This window comes from Natrix helvetica, assembly GCF_964273705.1.
Source record: "Natrix helvetica genome assembly, chromosome: 12".
Lineage (NCBI taxonomy): Eukaryota > Metazoa > Chordata > Lepidosauria > Squamata > Natricidae > Natrix > Natrix helvetica.
In genome coordinates this window covers 13,909,564-13,935,307 of record NC_138556.1, presented here as the reverse complement: position 1 = coordinate 13,935,307, position 25,744 = coordinate 13,909,564, and the positions used below count along the sequence as shown (strand labels likewise).

At 42.8% G+C, this 25,744-nt stretch overlaps 1 protein-coding gene across 1 annotated transcript in view; it reads right to left on the bottom strand.

Annotated features, from left to right (window-relative positions):
- The window catches only part of SECISBP2L (SECIS binding protein 2 like), a 37,045-nt gene extending 13,157 nt beyond the window's left edge, over window positions 1–23,888 (bottom strand). Inside the window, 12 exon segments of the mRNA XM_081964582.1 lie at window positions 873–989; window positions 992–1,136; window positions 2,295–2,462; window positions 3,910–3,993; window positions 4,355–4,486; window positions 5,259–5,371; window positions 6,505–6,529; window positions 6,627–6,850; window positions 8,007–8,142; window positions 9,652–9,976; window positions 11,002–11,180; window positions 23,533–23,888. Coding sequence (XP_081820708.1) covers window positions 873–989; window positions 992–1,136; window positions 2,295–2,462; window positions 3,910–3,993; window positions 4,355–4,486; window positions 5,259–5,371; window positions 6,505–6,529; window positions 6,627–6,850; window positions 8,007–8,142; window positions 9,652–9,976; window positions 11,002–11,180; window positions 23,533–23,556 — 1,672 coding nt within the window. The 5' untranslated portion in view covers window positions 23,557–23,888.
- Window positions 23,889–25,744: the final 1,856 nt, after the last annotated feature.

Below are 25,744 nucleotides of genomic sequence, written 5' to 3'. Positions count from 1 at the left end.
GGACTGCCAACTGAAGACAAAAACAAAAACAAAAAGCATGCAATGGCTGAATGGATGCCGCTGGGCATTTCCCCAGTGGTTTATTCTCCTCCCTCCTCCTCCCTTCTCATTAAAATGCCTTTTTTCCTTCACTGGAATTAAAAAACCAGATTACAACAGCAAGGAAATTATGCAATGAGATGCTGCTGCTGGGAGATTATCTCTTGTTCCAAGAAAGCAATTATGGAGAAAGAATAGAAACACGCTGAACACCAGGTTTATAAAGAAAAGTAATTATCTTTATTATGTCAATTCCTTTTGATAACTTCTAAAAACAAAACAAAAAACCCTCACCAAGTGTCCTACAACACCATCATTAGTTTGGTCCACACCACGGGATTTTGGCCTACAAATCAAAATATCTGGGGTTGCACAGTACACAGAATTCTCCCTTGGTGCGATGCATGAACTCAAGCCACAATTGCATCCCAAGGCGCAAAGAAACATTTTGCGTGGAGAATAGTCACTGTTTATCCATGGCGAAGGGATTTGGGCTACAGGGGGGTGTCACACTGTACTTCTAAAGCAGGGATGTCAAACTCAAGGCCCGTGGGGGTGGATCCGGCTTAGACCTGGCCCGCGGGGTCGCCCTGGAAACAGCGGAGTGGCCCGCAGTGCCTCGGCCAGTGAAAATGGAGTTTGGGAAAGCCGCGTGTGGTTCTCCCAAACTCCGCTTTTGCAGGAGGCCGCCGCTGCCGAAAACAGAGCTCGGGAGCCAGGACAGACGCCCCCCCGACACGAGTGACGTCAAGGTGGCCACACTCCCCCAGCCCCTCCCTCCCGAGGTTAAACACAACCCTGATACGGCCCTCAGTGAAATCGAGTTTTGACACCCGTTTGAAAGGATTCCGGACCAAAAGGAGACGATGCATGTATTACGCCAGTGCTCTCCCTGACGGAAGAGATGCTGGAGAATTGCGCGGCTACGCGGAGCGGCAGAGTGAGACACACCCACCTGTGTAGGAGAGGGGCCTGGTGTTTGTGATCTGACGGGCCTTCATCGCCTGCTGCTGTTTTTCAAGCGCTGCCAGCATGTCCCCCAAGTCTAACTGCACGGGAGTTTTACTCTTCTTTCCGGCTGCTTTTGAAACGGCTTCCTAGACGCGGGAAGACAAGGTGAGATGTCACTTCTGGTGGCCAAAGGGGCATCGTTTCAATCAGGCTGCCCTGGTTTCTCTAGTATTGGTGGCAGTTCTATTCTTCTGAGCGTAAAACGGGGTGGGGGGTGGGGGGGGAGGCTAGCAGTGAATTTTACCGTAGGAACAAGCTCACTAAGGAATCTAGGCAGGTAGTCCTTGACTTACGACCACAATTGAGCCCAACATTTCTGTTGTTAAGCGAGACATTTGTTGAGTGAGTTTTGCCCCATTTTATTACCACTTTTCTTGCCCCCGTTTGTTAAGTGGATCACTGCAGTTGTCAAGTTAGCAACACAGTGGTGAAGTGAACCTGGCTTCCCCATTCACTTTGGAGTGTCAGAAGGTCATAAAAGGAGTCGCATGGCCCTGGGGACACTGCAACCATCATAAATACGAGCCAGTTGCCAAGTGTCTGAATTTTGATCATGTGATCAGAGGAACGCTGCAGTGATCATGTGAAAAAAACGGTCATAAATAACTTTTCCCCCCAGTTCCGTCATAACTTTGATCAGTTCTAAGTGAACGTCACTGAACGAATTGCTGTAAGTCGAGGACTACCTGAGATATGACGAAACAGAAAACAAGATTACGAATTCCCAAAAGGTAGCATAGCATTTCATTTACTGCAGGAAACTTTCTTGCAGGATTAGTAGGCACCTGAATTTAGGGACCTCAGATTAACAGAGTTGGAAGGGGACCTTGTAGGTCATCTAGTCCAACCCCCCTGCTCAAGCAGGAGACCCTACACCATTTCTGACAACTGGCAGTTCAATCTTTCTTGAAAGCCTCCAGTGATGAAGCTTCCACAACTTCCGAAGGCAACTTCTGTTCCGTTGGTTGATTGTTCTCACTGTCAGAAAGTTTCCTCCTTGTTTCTAGGTTGAATCTCTCCTTGTTCAGTTTCCATCCATTATTCCTTGTCTGGCCTTCGGGTGCCTTGAAGAATAGCTTGACCCCCTCGTCTCTGTGGCAGCCCTTCAAATATTGGAAGACTTCTCTCATGTCTCCCCTGGTCCTTCTCTTCACCCCATCCAACCCTTTCCAACATCAAACACTGCAATCTGCCCACCTAGATTGAAAGCCAGAATGCATTTCCATTACACCATTAAAACAGACCTGAAGCTTTCTCTGCTCCATGCTAATTTCTGAATACTCTTGGGCAGTAGCCAGTGCTGCTGCGAGAGCTTTCTTCTTTTGACTTTTTGCTCTTTTGGGAACAGAGGTGGTGATGGGGATCGGAGTCTGTACTATGTTGATTGGAGAATTTTCAGGTAGATCATCCAACTAAGGAAAGAGGATATGGTGAGAAGTAGAAAGGGAATGTAGTGTTAAAAAAAAAAAAGACATAGCATAATCAGCAGCTAATCATACATCTGTTTTCCTAGAGCTGATCTTTCTTCTTTAACTAGTATTTTTCCCAAGCGGATGGTTTGTTTTGTGTTCACAACTTCATCAGTCATGGTGGCATAGTGGTTAGAATGCCGTACAGCAGGCTAATTTGGATTTATTTATTTATTTATTTATTTATTTATTTATTTATTTATTTATTTATTCTTAGCGCTTATAGACCGCCCCCTCTCCCGAAAGGGACTCGGGGCGATGTACAGTCCATATAAGAAATACATCGTGAATAACTATAAAATTTAGACAATTAAAATTATTAAATAGATAGATGAATAAATAAGAGGAGGATAAAAAGATATACAGAACTGTACTGCTAAGTAAATAATTTAAAATTTAAAAATTTAAAACCCCAAACAAATATCCTAAAAAATTAAATTTAAAAGAACAATCCCCCTAAAAACCAGTAAGAAATATGTATGCCAGGAGGTAGACGTTATAATTATGCCACGCCAGCCAGTCGGAACAGGTGTGTCTTCAATTTTTGTCGGAAGGAGCGGAAGTCAGTGGTGGTTCTAATGTTGGGGTGGGGAGGTCATTCCAGAGGGTTGGGCCCATCACAGAGAAGGCCCTACTCCTTGGTGTCGCCCGTTGGCATTGCCTAGTGGACGGCACCAGGAGAAGCCCCTCCCTGTGAGAGCGAATTGGCCGCAGGGATGTGTGTGGGAGGATGCGATCCCACAGATAGCTAGGCCCTGTGCCATGGAGCGCTTTAAAGATGGTGGTCAAAACCTTGAAACGCACCCGAAAAACCACAGGCAGCCAGTGCAGCTCGCGCAGGAGCAGGAGGATGACTGCCAGGGGTTCGATTCTCACTGGCTCAAGGTTGACTCAGCCTTCCATCCTTCCAAGGTCGGCAAAATGAGGACCCAGATTGTTGGGGGCAATAGGCTGACTCTGTAAACCGCTTAGCGAGGGCTGTAAAAGCCCTGTGAAGCGGTATATATTGTATTTTTCAGAGTATAAGACGCTCTGAAGTATAAGGCATACCTAGAGTTTGAGGAGGAAAACAAGGGAAAAATATAAACTCGCTGCCTGGTTGCTATCTTAGCATGCCTGTGGGATCTGGGGTTGCTGCAGAATCTTCACTCCTGATATTGCCTATAGTCTCCCAGCCAAGTAATAATCTTGCTTTAAACTGAAAATCCAGATCTTAAGAAATCAAATGTTACACTCTTCACAATGCCAGTCTATTGCTTTTGTGTTTGTGTGTGTTCCCAAGGAACAGTTCTGCTCACTTTTGTTGCTCATTAAAAACCAGCCAGAATGTATTGAAAAGAAAAATAACCTCATCACAGTTCTATCCTCTAAATACAATCGCGTAATTTACCATTTTGGGTGTGTGCTTCAGCTGCATGTTTTTAGCTTTAGAATGGCCGCTATCGCAAGTTAGCTCCGGGAACTCTTCTTCATCCTGAACAGAAAAAAAATGGGAAATTCATTAACTGAAATTCACAGGACAAAATATTTGTATTTTGCAAGGAAGGCGTTACTCAGTTAAAGATGGGTAGAAACTGGCAAATGCACATGAATGGTACCAAAAGGGGTATAAGCATGAAACTAGATTGGAATTTGCAGGAAAGATATTGTTATCACATGCCAGGATATATTGGAAACGACTTGAAAAATGTTACTGGTAATTCAAAAAAATAAGTTTTTAATGTTTTAAAATCAGCAAGCAGGACACATTAAGATGTAGCTGTCAACCAATTCAAAATCTCCGCTTGTCTTAAGTGAATGAAAGCTGTCATAAACAAGATTAATGAAAGAGTTACCCCAAAATATAGCAGTTCAGGGCTCTGCTCTACTCTGTTTGACTGGCTTGTGATTACTGGTGTCTCAATTTTCTTCTGCAAACTCTGTTTCCTTTCTGAAGATGTGCTGTGACCTCTACATTTAAAACCAGGCTATACAAGCAGATAAAAACAAACATATTAGGACTGTCCCTTTTAAATTGAAGTATGAAAGCACCCATGTAAATCACAAAGTATGCGCTAGCTATCTTGTCTGCCAGGTGAAAATATGTGACTGTAGAAATGTGACTAACAGTGACAAATAAACACTTGAACAGTCTTCACAGAGTGGAGCAGACTAAATGGACTGGAATTACAAGAAATTAAAACAGATTCATGCAGTCAATATTTCATCAGCTTATTTGGATTCCATGCGACTAAACCCAGTTTAATAGGAAAATAATTCAATAACGTTGACGTGTTTCACAGTGTACCCAGATTGCCAATTAATTCTGTAATCATCTTTCAGCCAAGAGGCACAAATGAAAGAATGTAGCAATAAGGTGGAGAATTTCATTTCTCCAATAAGTGTATAAGCTTACTGATTAAGGGATTCTGCAACAATCTATTTTTCAGCCCTATACAGTTTGTTGCGATCTTTCAATTATATAGAATGTGAAGGATGTGTGTTTGTGTTTTTCATTTTTATAGTTATAATGTACACTGAAGATCACATTTAATTTCATTGTAGGAGGTACAGTGACAATAAAGTAAACTAAACTAAACTAGAGCTGAACGTTCCTAAAACCTTGGAAAGGGTAAGAATGTACCAAGTACTTTCAGACTGAAAATCAGGGCAACAGAGCATCTTGTTATATATTGAACTGAAAGTTGCTCCCAGTATTTTTCTACCTGAAAAGAAAGTTTGAAGTAGTGGAAACTATACCTCTGAATCCTGCTGATGTTCCGGTTGCCTTCCACCTCTGGAGAAAGAGTTTCTCTCTATCCAAGGCTTCTTCTGAGTAGCCTGAGAGCTGACACTTGCCCAGCTGGCACCAACTGGGACAAACATCACATAAGTTTAAGGGAAGAGAACATGTGAAAAGAGGGGGGGAAAAGAGGCAAAGAATGCATGTTACTTTTTTTTACACGGAAAAAAAACTAAAAGTCCACACCTAAAAGAAAGCCAAATAGATGTTGGCTCTAAACCAGCATGTGTATTCAAGTAATTAGCTTTTTTTCCCAGTTTACATGGTTAAGTCACAAAAAATAATAGAGAGAACAGTCTGTCTGCAACTTCTCTTTCTTTAAAGACACCGAGCAATCTTGAAATACCGTATTTTTCAGAGTATAAGACGCACTGGAGTATAAGACGCACCAAGATTTTGAAGAGGTAAATTTTTTTAAAAAAAAGGGTTTTCCACTCTGCAGGCCTTCCAAACCCTCTGTACGCCTCATTTTTGTGAAAAATGGGGCATGCAGAGAGTTTAAGAAACCTGCAAAGTGCTCCTAGGGCTGAGGGGGTGGGGGTGGGGCAAAAACAAGCAGAAAAAGCCAGTTTTTTCACCAAAAATGGCCCATTTTTTTTTGCAAAAAACAGAGCCTGCATAGGCTTTGGGAGGCTTGTAGAGTGTTCCTAGGGGCTGGGGGGGGGGCAAAAATGAGCAAAGGATGGAGCATTTTTGCCCTCCCCAGCACCCAGGAGCACTTTGCAGACTTCCCAAACCCTCTGCACATCCATTTTTGCAAAGGGGGTAGGGTTTCAGGCAGCCAAAAATGCTGTGCAGAAGGGCACAAGGAAGCTCTCAACGTATATGCAATCTTTAAGAACTAATCAATGCAGTCATGGAAAATGTGGCCAAAGTGGGGATTGGGGGGGGGGGGGAATGGAAAAGGAGACAGATTACCAGCAATTACTAAATTGTTAATTACTAAATGTTTTATAAAAAGTTCTATCCTGACTACTCACAAAATATTTTAAGGAGAAAATCGGAACACGTTCAGAAACAAACCCGCAGTATTTAAGCATTACAATGAGGAAAAGATTACGGGTGGAGAATTTAATCAGTTAAAGGCGTCAAGGGGTAATCGGTTAAAGTGACAAAATGTATCCATCACCCGTAGACACAGACCCCACAAACACACAAACACACACCCAAATGCTGCAAACTTGCAAAGCCAGGAAACTTTACCTGGATGTATGGATGGTTCTTTGATCTGAAAATAAATGTTAAAAAAAAGTTGTAGAGGTTACTTGAATATGGGCTTACTTAATGTCGCTTTCTGCTCTTGAACTTTTCAGATGTCTACCTACATTCGTTCCAGCCGATTCGGTACTTCTGGAGATGGCTGCCCCTGCTTGGTTGCTGTGCTTCGGACTGCAATAGCCGCTGTCGCTATCGATATCGGCTTCGCTGGCCCCCTGCTCGCTTGACGACTCGGCAGGGTGGGAGGTTCGCCGTCGCCTGCCCCTCGGCTTCCAGTGCAGGCCAGTCACGCTCTCCGATAGGGACTTGCTGGCAATCTCGGAAGGGAAGTCTGCAAGGCAACGAAGAGTCTCAAGAATTGACAAGGGTTTAATGCAGGGGTGTCCAACCTTGGGAACTTCCAAGACTTGTGGGACTTCAACTTCCAGAATTCCCCAGCCGTTTAAATTCTCAAGGTTGGACAACCCTGGTTGTGGGGAATTCTGGGAGTTGAAGTCCACAAGTCTCAAAGTTCCCAAGGTTAGACACTCCTGGTTTTAATGGGTAACTTCCTTGAGAAAGCATGTGTTGATGGCCACTAGGACACAGCTTCTACATTAGAGAAAGGCCACTGAATTGGAGAAGAATGAAATCTACTTATTGTTAGGAGTCACAGACATTCTTCCGTCTTCATTATTGATCAGTTTCATTTTCCTACCACATTTCATGGCTATTCTTAATGATTTCTAATGATTTCTCCTCTTACTTGGAGAATCAAGTGACTTCTACAGAGCCGAGGTGGCGCAGTGGTTAGAGTGCAGTACTGCAGGCTACTTCAGCTGACTGCTGACTGCTAGCTGCAGTTCAGCAGTTCAAATCTCACCGGCTCAAGGTTGACTCATCCTTCCATCCTTCCGAGGTGGGTCAAATGAGGACCCAGATTGTTGGGGGCAAGAGGCTGACTCTATAAACCGCTTAGAGAGGGCTGTAAAAGCACTTTGAAGCAGTATTTAAGTCTAAGTGCTATTGCTATACGATGGTCAGCATACCGACGGTCGTTTCTAAACATGATATAATATATGTAAAAAATTATGCCTTTCTTTTGTGTATGTGTTGCTATGTAAGGATCAGTAAGACTGAATGAAGAGTAAAGCCGTCCCTTTGATAAGCAGCTTAATAACAATAAATCACTAAGTTGCTTTGGATGGAGAGTTGGACAGCGTATACATTTTACAAAATTAAAATGTAAGTAAAAATTACGGTTTTGAAGTATCATGATTTGACTGAAACCGCTGTCCACCGTACCGGTGTAGAAGGGTGATCTAGTCATTAAATCAAGCTTTTTCTTCCTTAAGAAATAACATTTCTAATAGAAGAAGAAGAAGAAGAAGAAGAAGAAGAAGAAGAAGAAGAAGAGGAAGAGGAAGAGGAAGAGGAAGAGGAAGAGGAAGAGGAAGAAGAAGATCTGCTATATTATTAAAAAAAAATGAAACACATCATCCCCATACCTGTTTGCTGACAAGCATCCACCAACAGGACAATTTTGGGTCTGTTCTCTGGGCCCGAAGAGTTCGTCTCCTTCTGGATAGCAACGTTTTTCACTGGAGGCCTTTTGCTTTTTATGTGGGGTTGCGACGGCGGCTGCTGATTGAAAGATTAGGCAAACAAACAGATGAAGCTAGGTGACGTGTGTGTGTGAGAGAGAGTGGGAGGGGGAGCGGGAATCATAAAAATATATGAAGAGCAGCGATCAGATCTGTGGTCATTTACCTTGTTACTACTGAACTAATTTTATGGAATGTTAATCTATCTGCTCCCATTCTTTAGGTCTTCCAAAAGGTCTTCAAGACTTGGGCTGTGCCAACTCGCCTGGGGTCCCAATGAAAATGTAGCACTTGGCTAATGGCGTACTGTGTTTCCCTGAAAATAAGACAGGGTCTTATTTTCTTTTGACCCCCTGAAATGAGCCCTTGGCCTTATTTTCGAGGAGGTCTTATTATTTTTGAGGTGCAGGAAGCGGCGAGCGTGGTCACCTCACGGCTGTTGCTGCGTTGCAATATTTTTGGGAGAGGGCTTATTTTAGCGCACGCGCTCAAAATCCCAATTGTGCTTATTATCCAGGGAGGCCTTATTTTCAGGGAAACAGGGTAGATAGCCCCCACCCACCTGCCTTTGTGTACTTGGCTCCCTACCTCTCCATCCTGCTTAGTTTTAATTGAATTTTAAATCGAAGTTCCTTATTTATTGTTCTAACGTCTTACGGCACATTCTACTCAACTCTGTAAGCCACCTAGAACACTTCAGGCAAGGTGGGCGGTATGCAAATTTGGCAAACAAAACAAACAAGAACTCTTTTAAGTTTTAGACTCCCACGAGCATTGGTAATTTAATATGTAGCCGATTACTGCATTAAGACACAATGGCACTGCTCATGTTTAGCCACGGCAGCTCGCTGCTGAAATCCAAGGGCAGAACATTTAGCAAATGACACCTAGTTGACAAGGGTTTACTAAGTGACCTGTAAATCACGTTAATCCCTTGTGATCTCTGCCTTGAGGGATGGAGATTAACAAGTGGAAAACAATCTGGAATGCCTGAGAAAAATATGAGGGCGGCAGAAACACTTAAACTGACTTTAATACATTCTGGATATAGGTTAGACATCACTGAGAGCTTATGGACGTTGTAAGCTCCATTCAGGTCCTTGCGGAATCAATGTGCAAAGTTAATCAGGGTTGTGTTTGACCTCAGGGGGGGAAGCTTGTCACTCGTGTCGGGGGCACCTGTGGGGGTGGATCCTCCTGTAGCCTTCTGAAGCAACAACGGAACCCGGGAGAGCTGAGCGCGGCCCTCCCGAGCTCCATTTTCGCTGGCAGAGGCACCGCGGGGGGGGGGGGGGCAGTCCTTCATTATTTCCAGGGTGGCCCTGTGGGTCAGATCTAAACACCCTGTGGGTCAGATCCGGCCCATGGGCCTTGAGTTTGACACCCCCCAAGTCTAAGCTGTCAGGTTTTCCAGCGTAAACCAGGCAGGAAATTAGGAGTCAATGAATTTGACTTGACTGTAAGGCTACGTGAATAAAATCGTGCAAATCTGAAGACACAAACTTCCTGCCGCCACTTTTTTTTTCTGAAATGCAGAAAACGAGCTTACTTTTTGCACCATCGATCCTCTGCTGGTACTTCTGCTCCTGGGGCTGCATAACGGAAAGGCCTGGCTTGGTTGGGCCGGACGATCGGCGCATTGTGCTGCCCCTGTGTTTATGGCACTTGCAGGCTGAAAGGGGGCAGAGTAAGCTGTTGGGAAGGGATGGTAGAATCCCATGACTTGCGTACAAGGCGCTGGCATCAGTTGATAGTAGGTATACTCGGTGGAAACCGGTGGCTGAGTAGATATAATGGGGTAAGCCAGATACGGCCCGGGAGGGTTTGTGTTAGGCTGCTGCCATCTGATGTCATTATTGTACAGTGGAAGTTGTCTGAAATAAATAAGGGGAGGGGGAATCCAATTAGGTCTACAGTTACTTCTCTAAAATCAGTTTAAAGAAAGGGTGTCCAACCTTGGCAACCTTAAGACTTATGGATTTCCATAATTCCCTATATTTTCTCATGTTCTCTATGTATTTGTTTCTAAACCTTCTTTTAATTTTTACTTTCAATGTACTAAACATTTGTACAAAAACTGTTTTATTGCACTAATAAAACACAAAAAATAAAGGCAGGGCACATATTATAACTTTGACTGTTAAGAGTATAGCCTCAGTATCATAAAAGCCTGCCAGGGTTTCCCCCTCAGTTCCCTTTTATGCTATTAATAATCAAAACAAAAGGGGTTTTAAGACTCTCTCAAAATAATGTGTTCCCTAACTGCGTGGTTTAACTGTCATGCTACTCAATGCTCTGTAAGTTCACTCAGCAGAAAGCTACAGTGAGTTCAAGGCACATCCAAGCAAGAAAAATACACCCTTCGTTTTTAGATTTCTTTCCCAACATTTCAGAAAGCAAGGCAAATTAGATTACCCTGGTCCAAAGAGAGATATACTCTTAAAGCAGCAGAGTAAAACAAACCAACAAAAAAAATGAGACTCGTACTGGTTTTCTGACATATACCATATTTTTCAGAGTATAAGACGCATCCCCCACCCAAAAAAGAGGCTGAAACTTTGGGTGCGTCTTATACTCTGAATGTAGCTTTTTTCAGCCCTAATGAGGCGCTAAGGAGTGAAGCGATCTTGTGCTTTGCCTGCTTTTCTCATTGCTGCTACCTCCAACGATCAGCTGTGCTTTAAAAGCTGTTTTTGATCCCCAACCAGGAGATAAAAAGCATGCATGTGCTCAAAACCAACAAACCTATGTGCTGAAGCCGACCAGACTAAGGATGCTTATTAGCCAGATGAATACCTGGTAGGCAGATTGTTTTTTCCTATTTTCCTCCCCAAGAACTAAAGCGCGTCTTATTCCCCGGTTCGTCTTATACTCCGCAAAATACGGTAGATTTAATTACCTGTTGGATTGGTTTTCTTGAACGAACGGGTAACACGTAATCAGATAGCTGGGAATCGGAGTTGGCTCAACACCGCCGATGTTTCCACCATCATTTGGCAGGGCCATGGGCATCGCCAGTGAATCGGGGGCCTTTTTCTGAGGAATGAACGGTTCCACTTCAGCAGACAATTTCACGTTCTTCACGGGAAAAGCAAAATGAAAAGGATTCTTGGTACATAAACGGGTCGTAGCGATTCATCGGCATTTTAGGTTTTTAAGTTCGCCGGGTGTTAAATCAAAGCAAGTCATTTAAGCAAAATGGAGCCTACTCTGAATGGAACGCTTGAGATCTCTGATCATCACAGGACACTGGCTTTGCGATTTAGCAAAATCTGGCTTTGGTTTTGACAGAGGATTTAGTACTTCACTCTTAATATTTATACATATATGCATATTACGGCATTTATATGCCACTCAAATTATAAGATTTGGTTTCACCATGGCAGAAAGCAAGAACTCTTGGCTAATGCAGCAAACACTTCAAAAGCATGTTTGTTACTTAAGTTCCCAGCGATACACAGGAGGTCTTCAACTTACCACAATTGAGCCCAACATTTTTGTTGCTAAGTGAGACATGTGTTAAGTGAGTCTTGTGACCTTTCTTGCGGCATTTGCTAAGTGAACCACTGAAGTTGTCAATTTAATAACAGGGTTGTTAAGTCAATTTGACTTCCCCATTGACTCTGCTTGACAGAAGGTCGCAAAAGGACAATGCAACCGTCATAAATATGAGTCAGTTTCTAAGTGCCTGAGTTTTGATCATGTGACCATGGGAATGTCGCAACCGTCGTGTGAAAAACGGTCGTAAGTGACTTCCAGAGGATGGAATTCAGAGCAGCCTTTTATGGGTCTTAAAAATCTCTGTAATAAATGTACCTGTAATTTGTCAGAAAGAAGTGAATGTTGTACACCGCAAATAAATATTGTTTGGTTTACTGAAACACTCAGCAAATCAGATTGCCCAGCAAACCTCCTTTCTCATCAAAAGAATGGCAAGTTACATGACAGCAGCCTCTACCAAAGTTTAAGACCAAAGATTTTTAGCTAGGAAACCATTCAAATTGCATTTCCTTCTGTTCATTTGTACATGTTTACCCATGGTTAACAGACTGCATCTTCAACTAACTACATGGAGTGAGTTCATGCAGCACTCTTAAGATTAATATTTGGTCAGCTAGATTGCATTGCAGGGTATTCTGCAAACCTAATCATTATGTTTATTAAGCCAACCAGGGACAATTTATTTTCTTATTTCAGAAAAAAATAATGATTAAAGTTGGAGATTTTCATTATTAACTATAATAATTTATAAGTAATTAAACATTATCCATAGAAACGTAATTTTCTTAAAGCTACCGTAGTATTATAAGCTTTTTTTACAATAAAAGTAATAATTACTGTAAAAATACTGGCTTTTCTTCCCATCTAGACTTATACCGCAAATAATACTGTTTGCGAAGAGCTTAAAAACATTTTATCCCAGTTGCTGCCTCTAATTATGATTGTTCCCAAACTAAATCTGAATAACATAACTTTGTGTTCCATTTGGTTAGCATTTAGGAACTGTGGTGGCGCTGTGGTTAGAATGCAGTATTGCAGGCTAGCTCACTGCGCACTGCCAGGAGTTTGATCCTGACCAGCTCAAGGTGGACTCAGACTTCCATCCTTCTGAGGTGGGTAAAATGAGGACCCATGTTGTTGGGGGGCAAGAGGCTGACTCTGTAAACCGCTTAGAGAGGGTGGAAAGTACTGCGAAGCGGTATATAAGTCTAAGTGCAATTAATATTACTATTTCATTTCAGGATATGTATAACACTGAAAAATATAATTACTGAACTGCTAACTTGATATATAATTTTAGAATCTACTTCAGCAGAAAACATACACATTTTAAAGTACTGGATTAGCAACCAGGAAGCTGTCAAGTATGTCGCTTAGGATAACATGCTCAGCACACCTAAATTTGGTCTTACTGAAAATATAAAAATACTGATGAGATTTAAACATTTATTTTATATGATGAACCCAAATACATTTAATGCAGCATCGAAAACTATTTCCTGCATGAAACATACATTCTAGAACAGTGTTTCTCAAACTTGGCGACTTTAAGTCCTGTGGACTTCAACTCCCAGAATCCCCCAGCCAGCTGGCTGGGGAATTCTGGGAGTTGAAGTCCACAGGACTTAAAGTCGCCAAGTTTGAGAAACACTGTTCTAGAAGATTCTCTGTGTCATTCATAAACTATATTAGAAAATCGCTATACAAATCTGTTAAACGCATCTATGAAAAACACAAATAATGGGTTTTTTTCAGTTTTGCTATTGAGGTTCTAGAACAGTGTTTCTCAACCTTGGTGACTTTAAGTCCTATGGACTTCAACTCCCAGAATCCCGCAGTCAGCTGGCTGGGGAATTCTGGGAGTTGAAGTCCACAGGACTTAAAGTTGCCAAGGTTGAGAAACACTGTTCTAGAAGTAATTTATGACAGCGGAAGATCAAGGTCTATACTAATGTTTTGTAATTTCACTGCCAATTCAAAATAAAAAGGGACTTGAATTAAACAGTAGAACTAAAGCAATTGTTAACCTCTGTCACCTGTAGAGGTTGTAAGCATAATTACAGGGATTAGGAAACGAAAAGAAGGGAAGGTAACACTGTAGCCAAAATTAAAACCATCAAGTACAAGTTACCAAACAATACTCAGTATTTGTAAACTGTAGCTAATCTAAAACCGAAAACAATCAGATAAGAGGGGAGGATTCAACTAACACCCATATCTAAACTTTATCCTAACATGTGACTACAAGCCTGAAACGTTTAGTTAAGTTTAGTTAAAAGGTTAAGTTATCTTTTGTTTTTATTTCAACATCTGCACACTAAGCGGCTTATAATGCAATTGTGGTTTCTCTGCCTTTGATGTTTCTTCAGAAAGAGAGTTTTCTATAAATACAATTCCTTCTCTTCACAGCAGAGAAATGGGAAAAATAAAATATACAGGTAGTCCTCAATTCACAACCACAATTGGGACTTCCGAATTTCCCCAACGTCGTCATTAAGCAAGTCGCACTCGATTTTATGGCCTTTTTGTTTTGGCATGATTCAGCAAATTGCTGCTGTTGTTAAATGAATCACACCGTTGTTAAAAGAATCCGGCTTCCTTTGCTGACTCTGCCTGTTAGAAGGTGGCCAGGAAAGTCAAAAACCAGTGATCAAATGATCCTGGGATCCAGCAAGCTTCTTAAATACATGCTGTCTGTCAAAACAGCCAAGTTTTGATCACGTGACCGTGGGGATGGCTGTCACCGTTGATAAGGGTGAGTCTCGGTTTCAGTACTGTTGTAATTTCAAACGGACACTGAGTGAATTAAGTCAAGGACTACCTGTACACTGCTGGACCCCCATTAAAATAAAGGAAATGAAATTATTATCCACTCGAATTGTTTGTGCAGAATACTTCCTTTCCAAGCACAGGGTTTCAAGACTGGCCCAGCTTTCATTTTATTTCAATAAATGTAAAACTATTTTATACTGGCAGCATATCGTAAATAAAGGCCTCTTTGTTTTCGATGTAAAAGGCACTGTAGAGTCTTTAGCAGCTGCAGGGAACAGAAGATGACACCAGCAGGAGCAGACTGGTAAAGTTAGCACACTACAAAGCACAAAAAAAAACCCAGTAATGGATATTTATCCTCCTCACCCAATAAAACAGAAGCCATGCTGTGCCTCGGCCAGAACTGCAATAGCTGAAGGGGCCCAGTGTTCAAAAACCATAAGGGCAGAGACACGCAAGTTATGTTTCGAACCCAAAATGAAGCTGCAGTTGCCCTGGCTGGAAAGGAAAAAGATCTGGGCGACGTTTGATCTTTTGAGAATTTTTAAAATACCAGTTTAAAAACAAACAAACAAACAGGAAGCCTTCTAGGAACAGCTCCCACAAGATGTAACACTCTCTGGTTATTTTCAGAGGAGCTTCGAAAACACAAAAGCAGCTGTGGCTATAGTTAGAAAACTCTAAGCAATGCAATCTTAAGGTATGGCAAATATTCAAGCTAATTTGAAGTTAGCAAAGGCAGCGTCATCATTTGGCATGAGATTCTGCCTTAACAAATGGCAGGTTGAGAAAGAATGTTTTTAAGCAAAGTTTGAGGGGTACATTTGGGGGGGGGGAGTCCAGTTTACAAAACACAAGAGCAAACAATACACATTCTGTTGTCCATATTCAAGAGATAGGTTGCCAATAAAGTAATAAAGTAGAAACTTTTTTGACAAGGGGATAATCAGAGGGATAATGGAATAAATAAAACTAATGTCATAGGTGTTAAAAGAGGTTTGTAGAGCAGGATTTCAAAACCTCAACCCTTTGAAGAGGAATGGACTTCAACTCCCAGAATTCCCCAGCCACCATGGCTGGGGAATTCTGGGAGTTGAAGTCCACAAGTCTTAAAGTTCCCAAGTTTGAACACCCCTGCCCTATGGATATGCCTATGGAATTTTCAGCATTTTTCCTGCACTTATGTCCATTAAAAAATGCCTATTGAAGAAAAAAGATTCATTTAACGGCCACTGTGTTCACTTAGCCACCACAAAGAAGACAGTAAAGTCAGTCGTGTCACATGATGACCCACTTAACAACTGCCATGACTTACCACCGTAATTCTGACATCAATTATGGTCGTAAGTAGAGAACTACCTGCACAAGGAGCAATTTTAAGGATGCAATCCTATCCTGGGGATCTGGCACTACAAGACATTGGCGTGTGTGTGTGTGTGTGTGTGTGTGTGTGTGTGTGTGTGTGTGTGAGAAGGATCGAATTTCAGCCCTGTGTTATGCAGTACTGAAAATTCGGTATTTGTGCAAAGTTACCGCCTATAAATTGCCTCCTTCGGCACTGTAGCTTGCTTTCAAGAAAGCGTTAGAAATCAGATTGCAGCTGCACCACAGAACAAGAACCTGCTTCCTGCAACGCTGATTTGTATCTGGCCAGTTTCATAAAAGGATAAGTTATTAAAATATATTACGGTAGAATAGGTTGCCCAAAGGACTTGCGTGCTTCAAGAAGAGATAACAAGCGGTGGAAATTGTGTCCTGGGTACGTATGTTTTGAAACCACCAGCTTAAACATCTCTTGCAATTTGTTCTCACGCGAAACAGGTGTTTCAAAACAAGGGATAATTTAGGGCATATGTTACACATTTTGCAGTAATACTAATTCTATTCCTGGACACTAAAGACCACATTGTGGGTAACGTATGGTTACTTCGTTGTCAGTTTTTCAATAAATGTCATTAGCCTAAACAATCTGTTTTCGGATCAAAGCCTCTTTTTTGAAGGTTATCTATATTCTGACTGAACCTTGTGGGCTTTTTTTTTTTTTTTTTTTGACTTTCCAGTTTAGGACTGAGAGAAAGTGACTGGTCTAAACTCACCCAACTGGCTTCTACCTTAAAACAGGAATTCAGATTATGATGTCCTGGATTTCAGTCTCCACCAAATTGGTTCTCTCTGTATTTAGTATGTTTACTAATCATAAATTATATATTCTCTTTTAAATAAAGAGGCAATAAAAGAAGCGGACTGTTCCCATAATTGTAAGTCTGCCATTCACAGAATGTAACCACAGATCTACCAAGGGAAAACTATAAAATAAAAAGGTAGCTTCCTTCTCGCTTCCTTAAATTATGCAATCTTCATCCCAACTCTGCCAGTCCCCCAGCAGTCACAGAGAGAAAGGGAAAAAAACCTCAGTCATTGTTAATTATAAGCATATAATTATTTAGATAAGTTGTAGAGACCAATGTGATTAGAGCAAATTGCTTGCCAAAAATTGAGAACTTATTTTTCAACATACAGCCAATAAGAAGAGATAAGAGCTAAACTTTGAAGGTTTTTTTTTCCTTCTTTACTCCAAAGCTTTTACACATTACATTAATCCAGTGCTTCTCAATTATTTTCTGTCATGCCCCCCCTAGGAAGAAGAAAACATTTCGCGCCCCCCGCGCAACTGTAAATAGTATCATTTGTCTATAAAATTGTTATAAGTACACCTCTGCATAACACTGTATCCTTATTAAGGTATAAGAGAATAAAAAAATAAAGAAATGTGGATCAATTTACAACAAAGAATAGCTTTAGCAGAAAAGATTTAAAGGAGCACAGGATTTAAAGGAACACAATATTAAAAAAAACTTTAACCTGCAAAACAAAAATATATAAAATAATTTGAGCTGAGCCCCCCTTTACGGAGCCTCGCGCCCCCCCTGGGGGGCCCGCCCCACTATTTGAGAAGCACTGCCCTAATCCTAAGTGGAATTTTCCCCAATGGGATCTTCCCATGTATTTTGCCAGGAAATGTACATAAGGCCGGCTCAAAAGGCGTCTCCCCTCCTAACCATACCGATGGGCTCTGAATCCAATGGCAGTGTCGGTTTTCCTCTACGAATTCATGGGGAGCTAACCCTAACCCTTAGTGGAATTTTCCCCAATGGGATTTTCCCATGTATTTTGCCAGGAAATGTACATAAGGCAGGCTCAAAAGGCGTCCCCCCTCCTAACCATACCAATGGGCTCTGAATCCAATGGCAGTGTCGGTTTTACTCTGTGAATTCATGTTGAGCTAACCCTAACCCTAAGTGGAATTTTCCCCAATGGGATTTTCCAATGTATTTTGCCAGGAAATGTACATAAGGCCGGCTCAAAAGGCGTCCCCCCTCCTAACCATACCGATGGGCTCTGAATCCAATGGCAGTGTCGGTTTTGCTCTGCGAAGTCATGGGGAGCTACCCCTAACCCTAAGTGGAATTTTCCCCAATGGGATCTTCCCATGTATTTTGCCAGGAAATGTACATAAGGCCGGCTCAAAAGGCGTCCCCCCTCCTAACCATACCGATGGGCTCTGAATCCAATGGCAGTGTCGGTTTTGCTCTGCGAAGTCATGGGGAGCTAACCCTAACCCTAAGTGGAATTTTCCCCAATGGGATTTTCCCATGTATTTTGCCAGGAAATGTACATAAGGCAGGCTCAAAAGGCGTCCCCCCTCCAAACCATACCGATGGGCTCTGAATCCAATGGCAGTGTCGGTTTTGCTCTGCGAAGTCATGGGGAGCTACCCCTAACCCTAAGTGGAATTTTCCCCAATGGGATTTTCCCATGTATTTTGCCAGGAAATGTACATAAGGCCGGCTCAAAAGGCGTCCCCCCTCCTAACCATACCGATGGGCTCTGAATCCAATGGCAGTGTCGGTTTTGCTCTGCGAAGTCATGGGGAGCTAACCCTAACCCTAAGTGGAATTTTCCCCAATGGGATTTTCCCATGTATTTTGCCAGGAAATGTACATAAGGCAGGCTCAAAAGGCGTCCCCCCTCCAAACCATACCGATGGGCTCTGAATCCAATGGCAGTGTCGGTTTTGCTCTGCGAAGTCATGGGGAGCTACCCCTAACCCTAAGTGGAATTTTCCCCAATGGGATTTTCCCATGTATTTTGCCAGGAAATGTACATAAGGCAGGCTCAAAAGGCGTCCCCCCTCCAAACCATACCGATGGGCTCTGAATCCAATGGCAGTGTCGGTTTTGCTCTGTGAATTCATGGGGAGCTAACCCTAACCCTAAGTGGAATTTTCCCCAATGGGATTTTCCCATGTATTTTGCCAGGAAATGTACATAAGGCAGGCTCAAAAGGCGTCCCCCCTCCAAACCATACCGATGGGCTCTGAATCCAATGGCAGTGTCGGTTTTGCTCTGCGAAGTCATGGGGAGCTAACCCTAACGGTTAATGATTAATCTGTTAACAGGAATCATTTTTTAAAAAAATATTATGTTGAGGCTGTCACACAGACTTAATCATGTGCAAACTGACCTCAATGCTAATTTTATTTCAACAAAATTTGCTTCCAGGTAAATCAAAAGGCCTGATAATACTTGGCCACTTATCAATTCACAAAACAATATTAGGCCAGGACATTTAAACCAAACCAATTTTGTTCGAGGATGTTAGATTTAAGGTCACTTTGAACTCTGGTGTTTTTCATTTACTACACCACCATTATTTTAAATTTCAGATAAGAAACCCAAACTTTGATCCAATTCGTATGCTTTTAACTACCAGATGTTCCTTACGTTAACTGCTACATAAACGAACATGCTGAGTAAACTAGATCCTCAATGAGTTTGCCCTATGCTTCAGACAAATTCTTTCAGCTGCATAGTAATGGAACAATTCCTCTTCCCTATTCTCTAACTTCGAAATATGCTTCAGGGCAGTGGTTACCACTGGTCACAAACTCAGTGGATCACTGGTGGTTTGTGAGAAAATTTTGGTGGTCCACAGAAAAATTATTTGCATTTTTTTTATATTGCACTAAATACTATTTCCTTTTAAAAAAAATCATACTAGTGGTCCGTGGGATTTAAAATTATGGTCCCTGAGGTCTGAAAGGTTGGTGACCCCTGCTTCAGATTGTTGTGTTCTGCTACCTGGGGATGAGAGTCCTGTAATCCCAGGCAGCAAAAGAATAAAGAACCTGATCTGCACTGACCAGCAATAGCACGCCATGCATTTCAGAGCATTCCCCCTCCCCACCAACTTGGCTTTCACCATTTAATCAAATAAAAACTTGCCTTCAAACGAAATATTTCAGCCCCCACATCTTTCTACTTCTATCACTGTCCATTCAGACATGGGAGCCCTGAAGAGACACTAATAAATGCCACACTCCAAGCAATTGAGGGAATTAGCCTTTGAATTTCATTACAGGGTTTTAAGTTCTTAATTCACAAACTTGCCCAGAGTGCAGCACACACACTACTTTTAATTAGAACTAGTAAACAATTTCCTAAACGTTATAGAATACAAAATAAACACCTTGTTAACGAAGAAGACAAGAATACAGCTCCTTCAAAACTTTAACCCCCTTAAACCAAGCAATCTTAGCCGGTGTTTGGGCTTGGAAACTAAATAGGGACAGTTCTGTGTTGAAGACTAATTTTAAGCCCCAAGGCTGTAGGCTAAACTGAGAAATCAAAAGAAAAAAATCAAGATAGGAATCCAGTCCTATATTACTCCCATTATATCACCCAAAGCGTGTTAACTACATTTGTAAAGCTTCTTCGTAAATCAAACAATGTGACTCTGTAAGTGGCAGCTTACAACAAACAATAAACCAAACTACCTCTCTATTTAACTATTTAACTTTAAAGCTATACAGAATGGTGACGACCAAACTATTACACTATTAACCACCAACAAACATGAACAGAGCTGGGGCCTGTGGTGTGTGTGTGTGTGTGTGGAATAAGGTGGGAGTGTTCTAGAGAACAAGGTCAACAACAGAAAAGGCACAAGCGCAACTTGGCTTTGCTCTTGTGATCTGAATGTGTGTTATTTACAAGCACCTGCAATTATAAAAATTATCTCGTCATTGACCAGGAAGCTTCACGTGTATATGGGTATGTTGGATGATCTCAGTCACTTACTAGGCAGCCACCTTTTATCCTAGCATGTGAGCAGAGTCTAATGTGCTTTGTTTATGGTCCAGAGGATACTGCAAACCCAGTTGGGTGGATTAAACCAAGGTTAACGACAATAAACAATGTATCTGTGACCATTGTAAAAGAATTGCCTAACATCAAAAGCCTGTGAAGATTCATTTAGCCCAGTGTTAACTACTTCAGGGGGGTCCAAACTTGGGAACTTTAAGACTGGTGGACTTCAACTCCCAGAATTCCCCAGCCAGCATGGCTGGCTGGGGAATTCTGGGAGTTGAAGTCCACCAGTCTTAAAGTTCCCAAATTTGGACACCCCTGAACTACTCAGTGTAACAGCCTCTCTAATGTCCCATCTTCGAATTTGGATTTAAACTGATCTCCTGTGGGCCTGTAGAGATGCTTGACCTTAGGGATTCAGTCCCAGAATCCTGCATTTTCCCATTAACTGTTTTCCCTGAATTGCCTACTAACATTTCCAAAGGACAGATCTATGTTATAATGCACAAAAACTTCAAGCATTGGCTTCAATTTAAAACGGAAAATAGCATTAGGCAGGACTATTTTACAATAAAAAGAAAGCCGAAAAACAAGGAACAAAATTAGTTACTGCCAGAGACAAAATATTTAACACCCAGGCAAAGGTTAATTTCCTAGTTTGATACAATTGTTTTGATATGTTTTACTAAGTCTAAGTGGTATTAAAGGATACTCATATATAATTATACACACACACACACACAGTCCCTAGAATGAGACTCATTAAAAACCTGTAGAAGTTAATCACTTTGGAGGAAAACATTCTCCAATGTTCTTGAAAATCATACCTATATTGAAGACCATTGCACAAGGCTTATATATATTTTTTAAATGCACACATTTGTGCTTCTGAAATGGCATGGGGTTTTCCTGTTTGAGCAGAGAGGGTTGGACTAGAAGACCTCCAAGGACCCTCTTCCAACTATGTTGCTTTTCTTCCTCTCACCCCAGCTCTGGAAATCTGCAATTCAGACCTTCCTGTTCGCACAACTACAAGTAGTCCTTAACTTACAACAGTTCATTCAGTGACCATCCAAAGTTACGACATCCCTGAAAAAAGGGGACTTAGGACCATTTTTCAGAGTTACCACCACGATCGTGTGATCAAAATTCAGACGCTTGGCAACCAGTTCATACTTATGACTGGTTCATACTTAAGACCACTGCGAGGTCATGGGAATCCCCTTTTTGCCACCTTTTGGAAAGTAGCGTCAACGGGGAGGGGGGGGGAAACCAGGTTCATTTAACAACCGGTTTACTAAACGTCTATGGAGATTCTCAGTCACACCAGGTCAGGTTGTCCCAACTGAAGAAGCTTCTTGGATGAGAAGCGAAACATCTTCAAGGACAAAGGAAGTCCAGTTGCCTTTTGAAAAAACACCTTTGGGGCAATGCTGTTACTAACTTAAGAACTGCCCTGATTCACTTAACACCGCTGGCAATAAAGGTTGTAAAATGGGCCAAAACTGACTTAACCACTGCCTTGCTTAGTATCAGAAATTTTGGGCTCCCTTGTGGTCATTAGTTAAGGATTACCTGTGTCGGCGGCAGCACTTCACTTAAACCACCATGGCAAGAAAGGTGGCAAAACGGGGAAAACCTCCACTGAGCTGACGTCTCCGCTTAACAACAGAAACACCGGGCCTCCAGGGCAGCCATAAGTCGAGGACCACCCATAATTCTTTCCAGGCGTGGAAGTTGGGAATGCATCCATTTCAAACTTCCAACCTTAACCCCAACAGCTTCAACCTTAAATTATTTACCGTGGACCTCACTCCCATTCCTAAGAGGTCTGTAAGGGGGCGTGCATAAGCACACACCAGCATGCCTACCTTCCCTGTCCTACTGTAATTTATTTGTACTCATTTCCTTGTCCACGTCCATGTTTATACTTGTAACTGTTATCTTGTACAAGTTCCACAAACTAAATAAAAACCAAAATTTCAAAGCTTCAAGCGACCTCTTGCAAAAATCCGGAGCGCTCTTAGAAAACTCACCCAGGAGCAGCCTAAGCAAGACCAGGAAGACTTCAATAGTCACCGGGCAGCAGCCTCTGCTCTTCCTCTTCCTCCACTCCGATTTAAATATCTCCCCCACTCCTACTATGGATTAAGTCGTCCCCCCTTGCATTACGTCCCCCGTTAATTCCTCCAGCGCTAATCACTCGCCGGGCGTTTTAACTCTCTCTCCGTGTTGTTGTTACTAGGGCTGGCAGGCGGCTGGGGAACCTCCCCTCCGGCCCTTCTTCTGCCCCTCGCTTGGCCTCTGCCTCCCAGGCGTCCTCAGGCAAGAAGGACCCCTGACCCAGACCCACCCAGATTAACAAGAGTTGAAAGGGACCTTATAGGTCATCTAGTCCGACCCCACCTCAAGCCTGCCTTCTCCCCCCCCCCCCCCCCGCGCAAAGAGAGGGTAGTAGTACCCACCCACCCCTTTGCACCTTCAACTTGCACCCGAGGCTGCACCTTCCTATCTTCATTTCTTCCTCTTTCCTCCTTCCCTTCCTTCCTCTTTCCTCCTTCCCTTCCTTTCTCTTTCCTTCCTTCATCTTTCCTTCCTTCCCTCCTTCCTTCCTCTTTCCTCCCTCCCTTCCTTTTTCCTTCTTTCCTTCCCCCCTTCCTTCTTTTTCTTTCCTTCCTTCATCTTTCCTTCCTTCCTCTTTCCTCCCCCTCCCTCCCTTTTTCTTTTCTTCCTTCCCTCCTTCCTTCCTCTTTTCTTCCTTTTTCTTTCCATCTTTCCTTCCTTCCCTCCTTTCTTCCTCTTTCCTTTTCTTCCTTCATCTTTCCTTCCTTCCTCCCGATAACAGCGGGCGGAGGGAGGGGGACTCGGCCGCCTCCAGCGCCCCCTCCCCAACTGTCCTCCAAATGGAGCCCACCCCCCTCTTTCCCCGGAGACCTCACCCCCCCCCCCGCCGTTCCCTAGCAAACCCCCCCACCCCCACGGAGGGCTCCCTCAGCTGCCTTTCCTACCTGGCCGCCGACGGCTTTGTCCATGGCTCCAGCAAGCGAGGAAGAAGAGAAGGAAGGAAGGAGGGAGGGAGGTCGTCGTCTTCTTTTTCGGCTTCTCCTCCTTCTGAGGCGGCGGCGGCGAGGAGGAGGCTCCTCTTTAACAAGCGCCGGCGGCGGAACGGCAGGCCGCGTCCCCCATGGCTCCTTTCCCCCTCACGGACAGGCTTCCGCTCCCACCCAGCGCGGCGGCGGCGGCGACTGACGCGGCTCCCCTCTTCCCCGAGCAGGCTACGCCAGTGGCGTCGGCAAAGAGATGGAGGCGAGGCAGCAGCGAAGCGGGAGGAGGAGGGGGCGGGGCTAGGATCATCTGGGACGGAAGCCGGCGGGGACCGCGCCGCCAGGAAAGCGCTCTCGTTTAATGCGCTCTCGCCGGGCGGAGGCCCCCCGCCCCTTCGCCGTTGCTTAGCAGCGCCGGGAATAGGCTTCAGGGGATCTGCTAGGCCCGCGGTGAGGAGGAGGAAGAGGAGGAGAAAGAGGAAGGTTGGGGGGGGGCTCGGGGGCTCTGCACACCTCTCAGGTAGGCCCTGTGGTGGGCGGAGGGGGGGGTTTCTTCCTTCATGACAGCCTTTGCCTGCGAGGCCCCGGCCGACCTACCTACCGTCCCTATCCTAATGTTTCTTTTTATTCGTATCCATTTCATGTATCCAAAATCATGCTAATACTTATCTACGGTATCTAATGCATGCTTGACGAAATAAATAGAATGCAAATAAAAAATCCCCGATGCGGCTCTCCGAGGAGGTCCTAGGAGGGGTTGCTGAGGGGGCAGGTGGGCTTCCCTGGGTAATCCTTTGCAGTCTGGTGGGATTTGAACCCAGGAGGCGGGTCAGTTCAGGGCCTCCCCTTTTTGAGGATCTAAGGATAATCCCATTATTCAGTGGGGCCCGATTATAAAATGAATGAATGGTTTCCTAACTCATTGTCAACTTCGGCACTTTCAGGATCCATCTAAGTCATTTTTTTTGTTTTTGAGGTATATAGAATAGAATAGAATGGAAGAATGGAATGGAACAATAAGCATAGAATAGAATAGAATAGAATAGAATAGAATAGAATAGAATAGTAGAATAGAACAGAACAGGAGAAGAGAATTCTTTATTGGCCAAGTGTAATTGGACACACAAGGAATTTGCCTTTGTTTTCCCTTCAGAAATTTATTTATTTAAGTCCTGTTTTTCAAGAATGTATGTATTAAGTTTTGCTTTCAAAATATTTAAGTGTTGTCTTCGGAAATTTATTTATTTAAGTTGTTTTCAAGAACTGATGCATTAAGTTTTGCTTTCAAGACATTTAAGTTTTGTCTTGAAAAATTCATTCATTCATTCCCTTCAAGTCTGTACTGACTTCCTGCCGATTGCCTGGACTAGTCCCTGCGGTTTTTGTGGCTTCCAATCTTTTAAGAAGTGGCTTGCCCTGGCCTACCCCCTAAGGCTGGGAGAGGAGCCCTGGCTTAAAAGTCACCCAGCTGGCTTTCTGCCTAAGGCAAGACTAGAACTCACGGTCTCCCAGTTAAAGCCTGAGACGCCTTAACCACTAAACCAAACGGGCTAACAAAGATCAGTTGCGTGGAAGGAAATAAAAGGAATGCAGGAAGAGATATAGAAGTAATACATGAGTGAGGTGATGTGAGAAAAGTATAAGGATGGGTGTTGCTCTTAACGGGATGTAGATGCACATTTTATCAAGATGAAAATAAATAAATCACATGTTAAGTCAAACAGTTGCTTGGGTTTTTCTTTGGTTGCGGTTGTTGAGGCCACAATATAATCCCAGGAATGTAATCATAACATCCTAATAGTTAAATACGGTTTTACGAAAATAATTGATTCATAATTTCATAATTCTACTCAATATTTTCAGTTTTCTCTCTGAAAGTGAAAGAACACAATTTCTGCAAAATAACTTCATAAGATTTATTTTAAAAGTGTACCTGCATCTACTGTTGTCAGTGGATTTTCAAAGACTGTAATTATACTGCATGGATCCAACACTAAATATTAGGGCTTAGATCGTAATTGGTTTATTGACACAAGAACATCATCATTTTCTTTTGATAAGAATTGATGTGGTTTGATCTGTATTGAACTTATCCCAGGTAATGGGCCTATTAATTTTTATGTTTAGAAAGCAGTAATAGAATATGCATAACAAATAATGCTCTGTCGCATTTTCC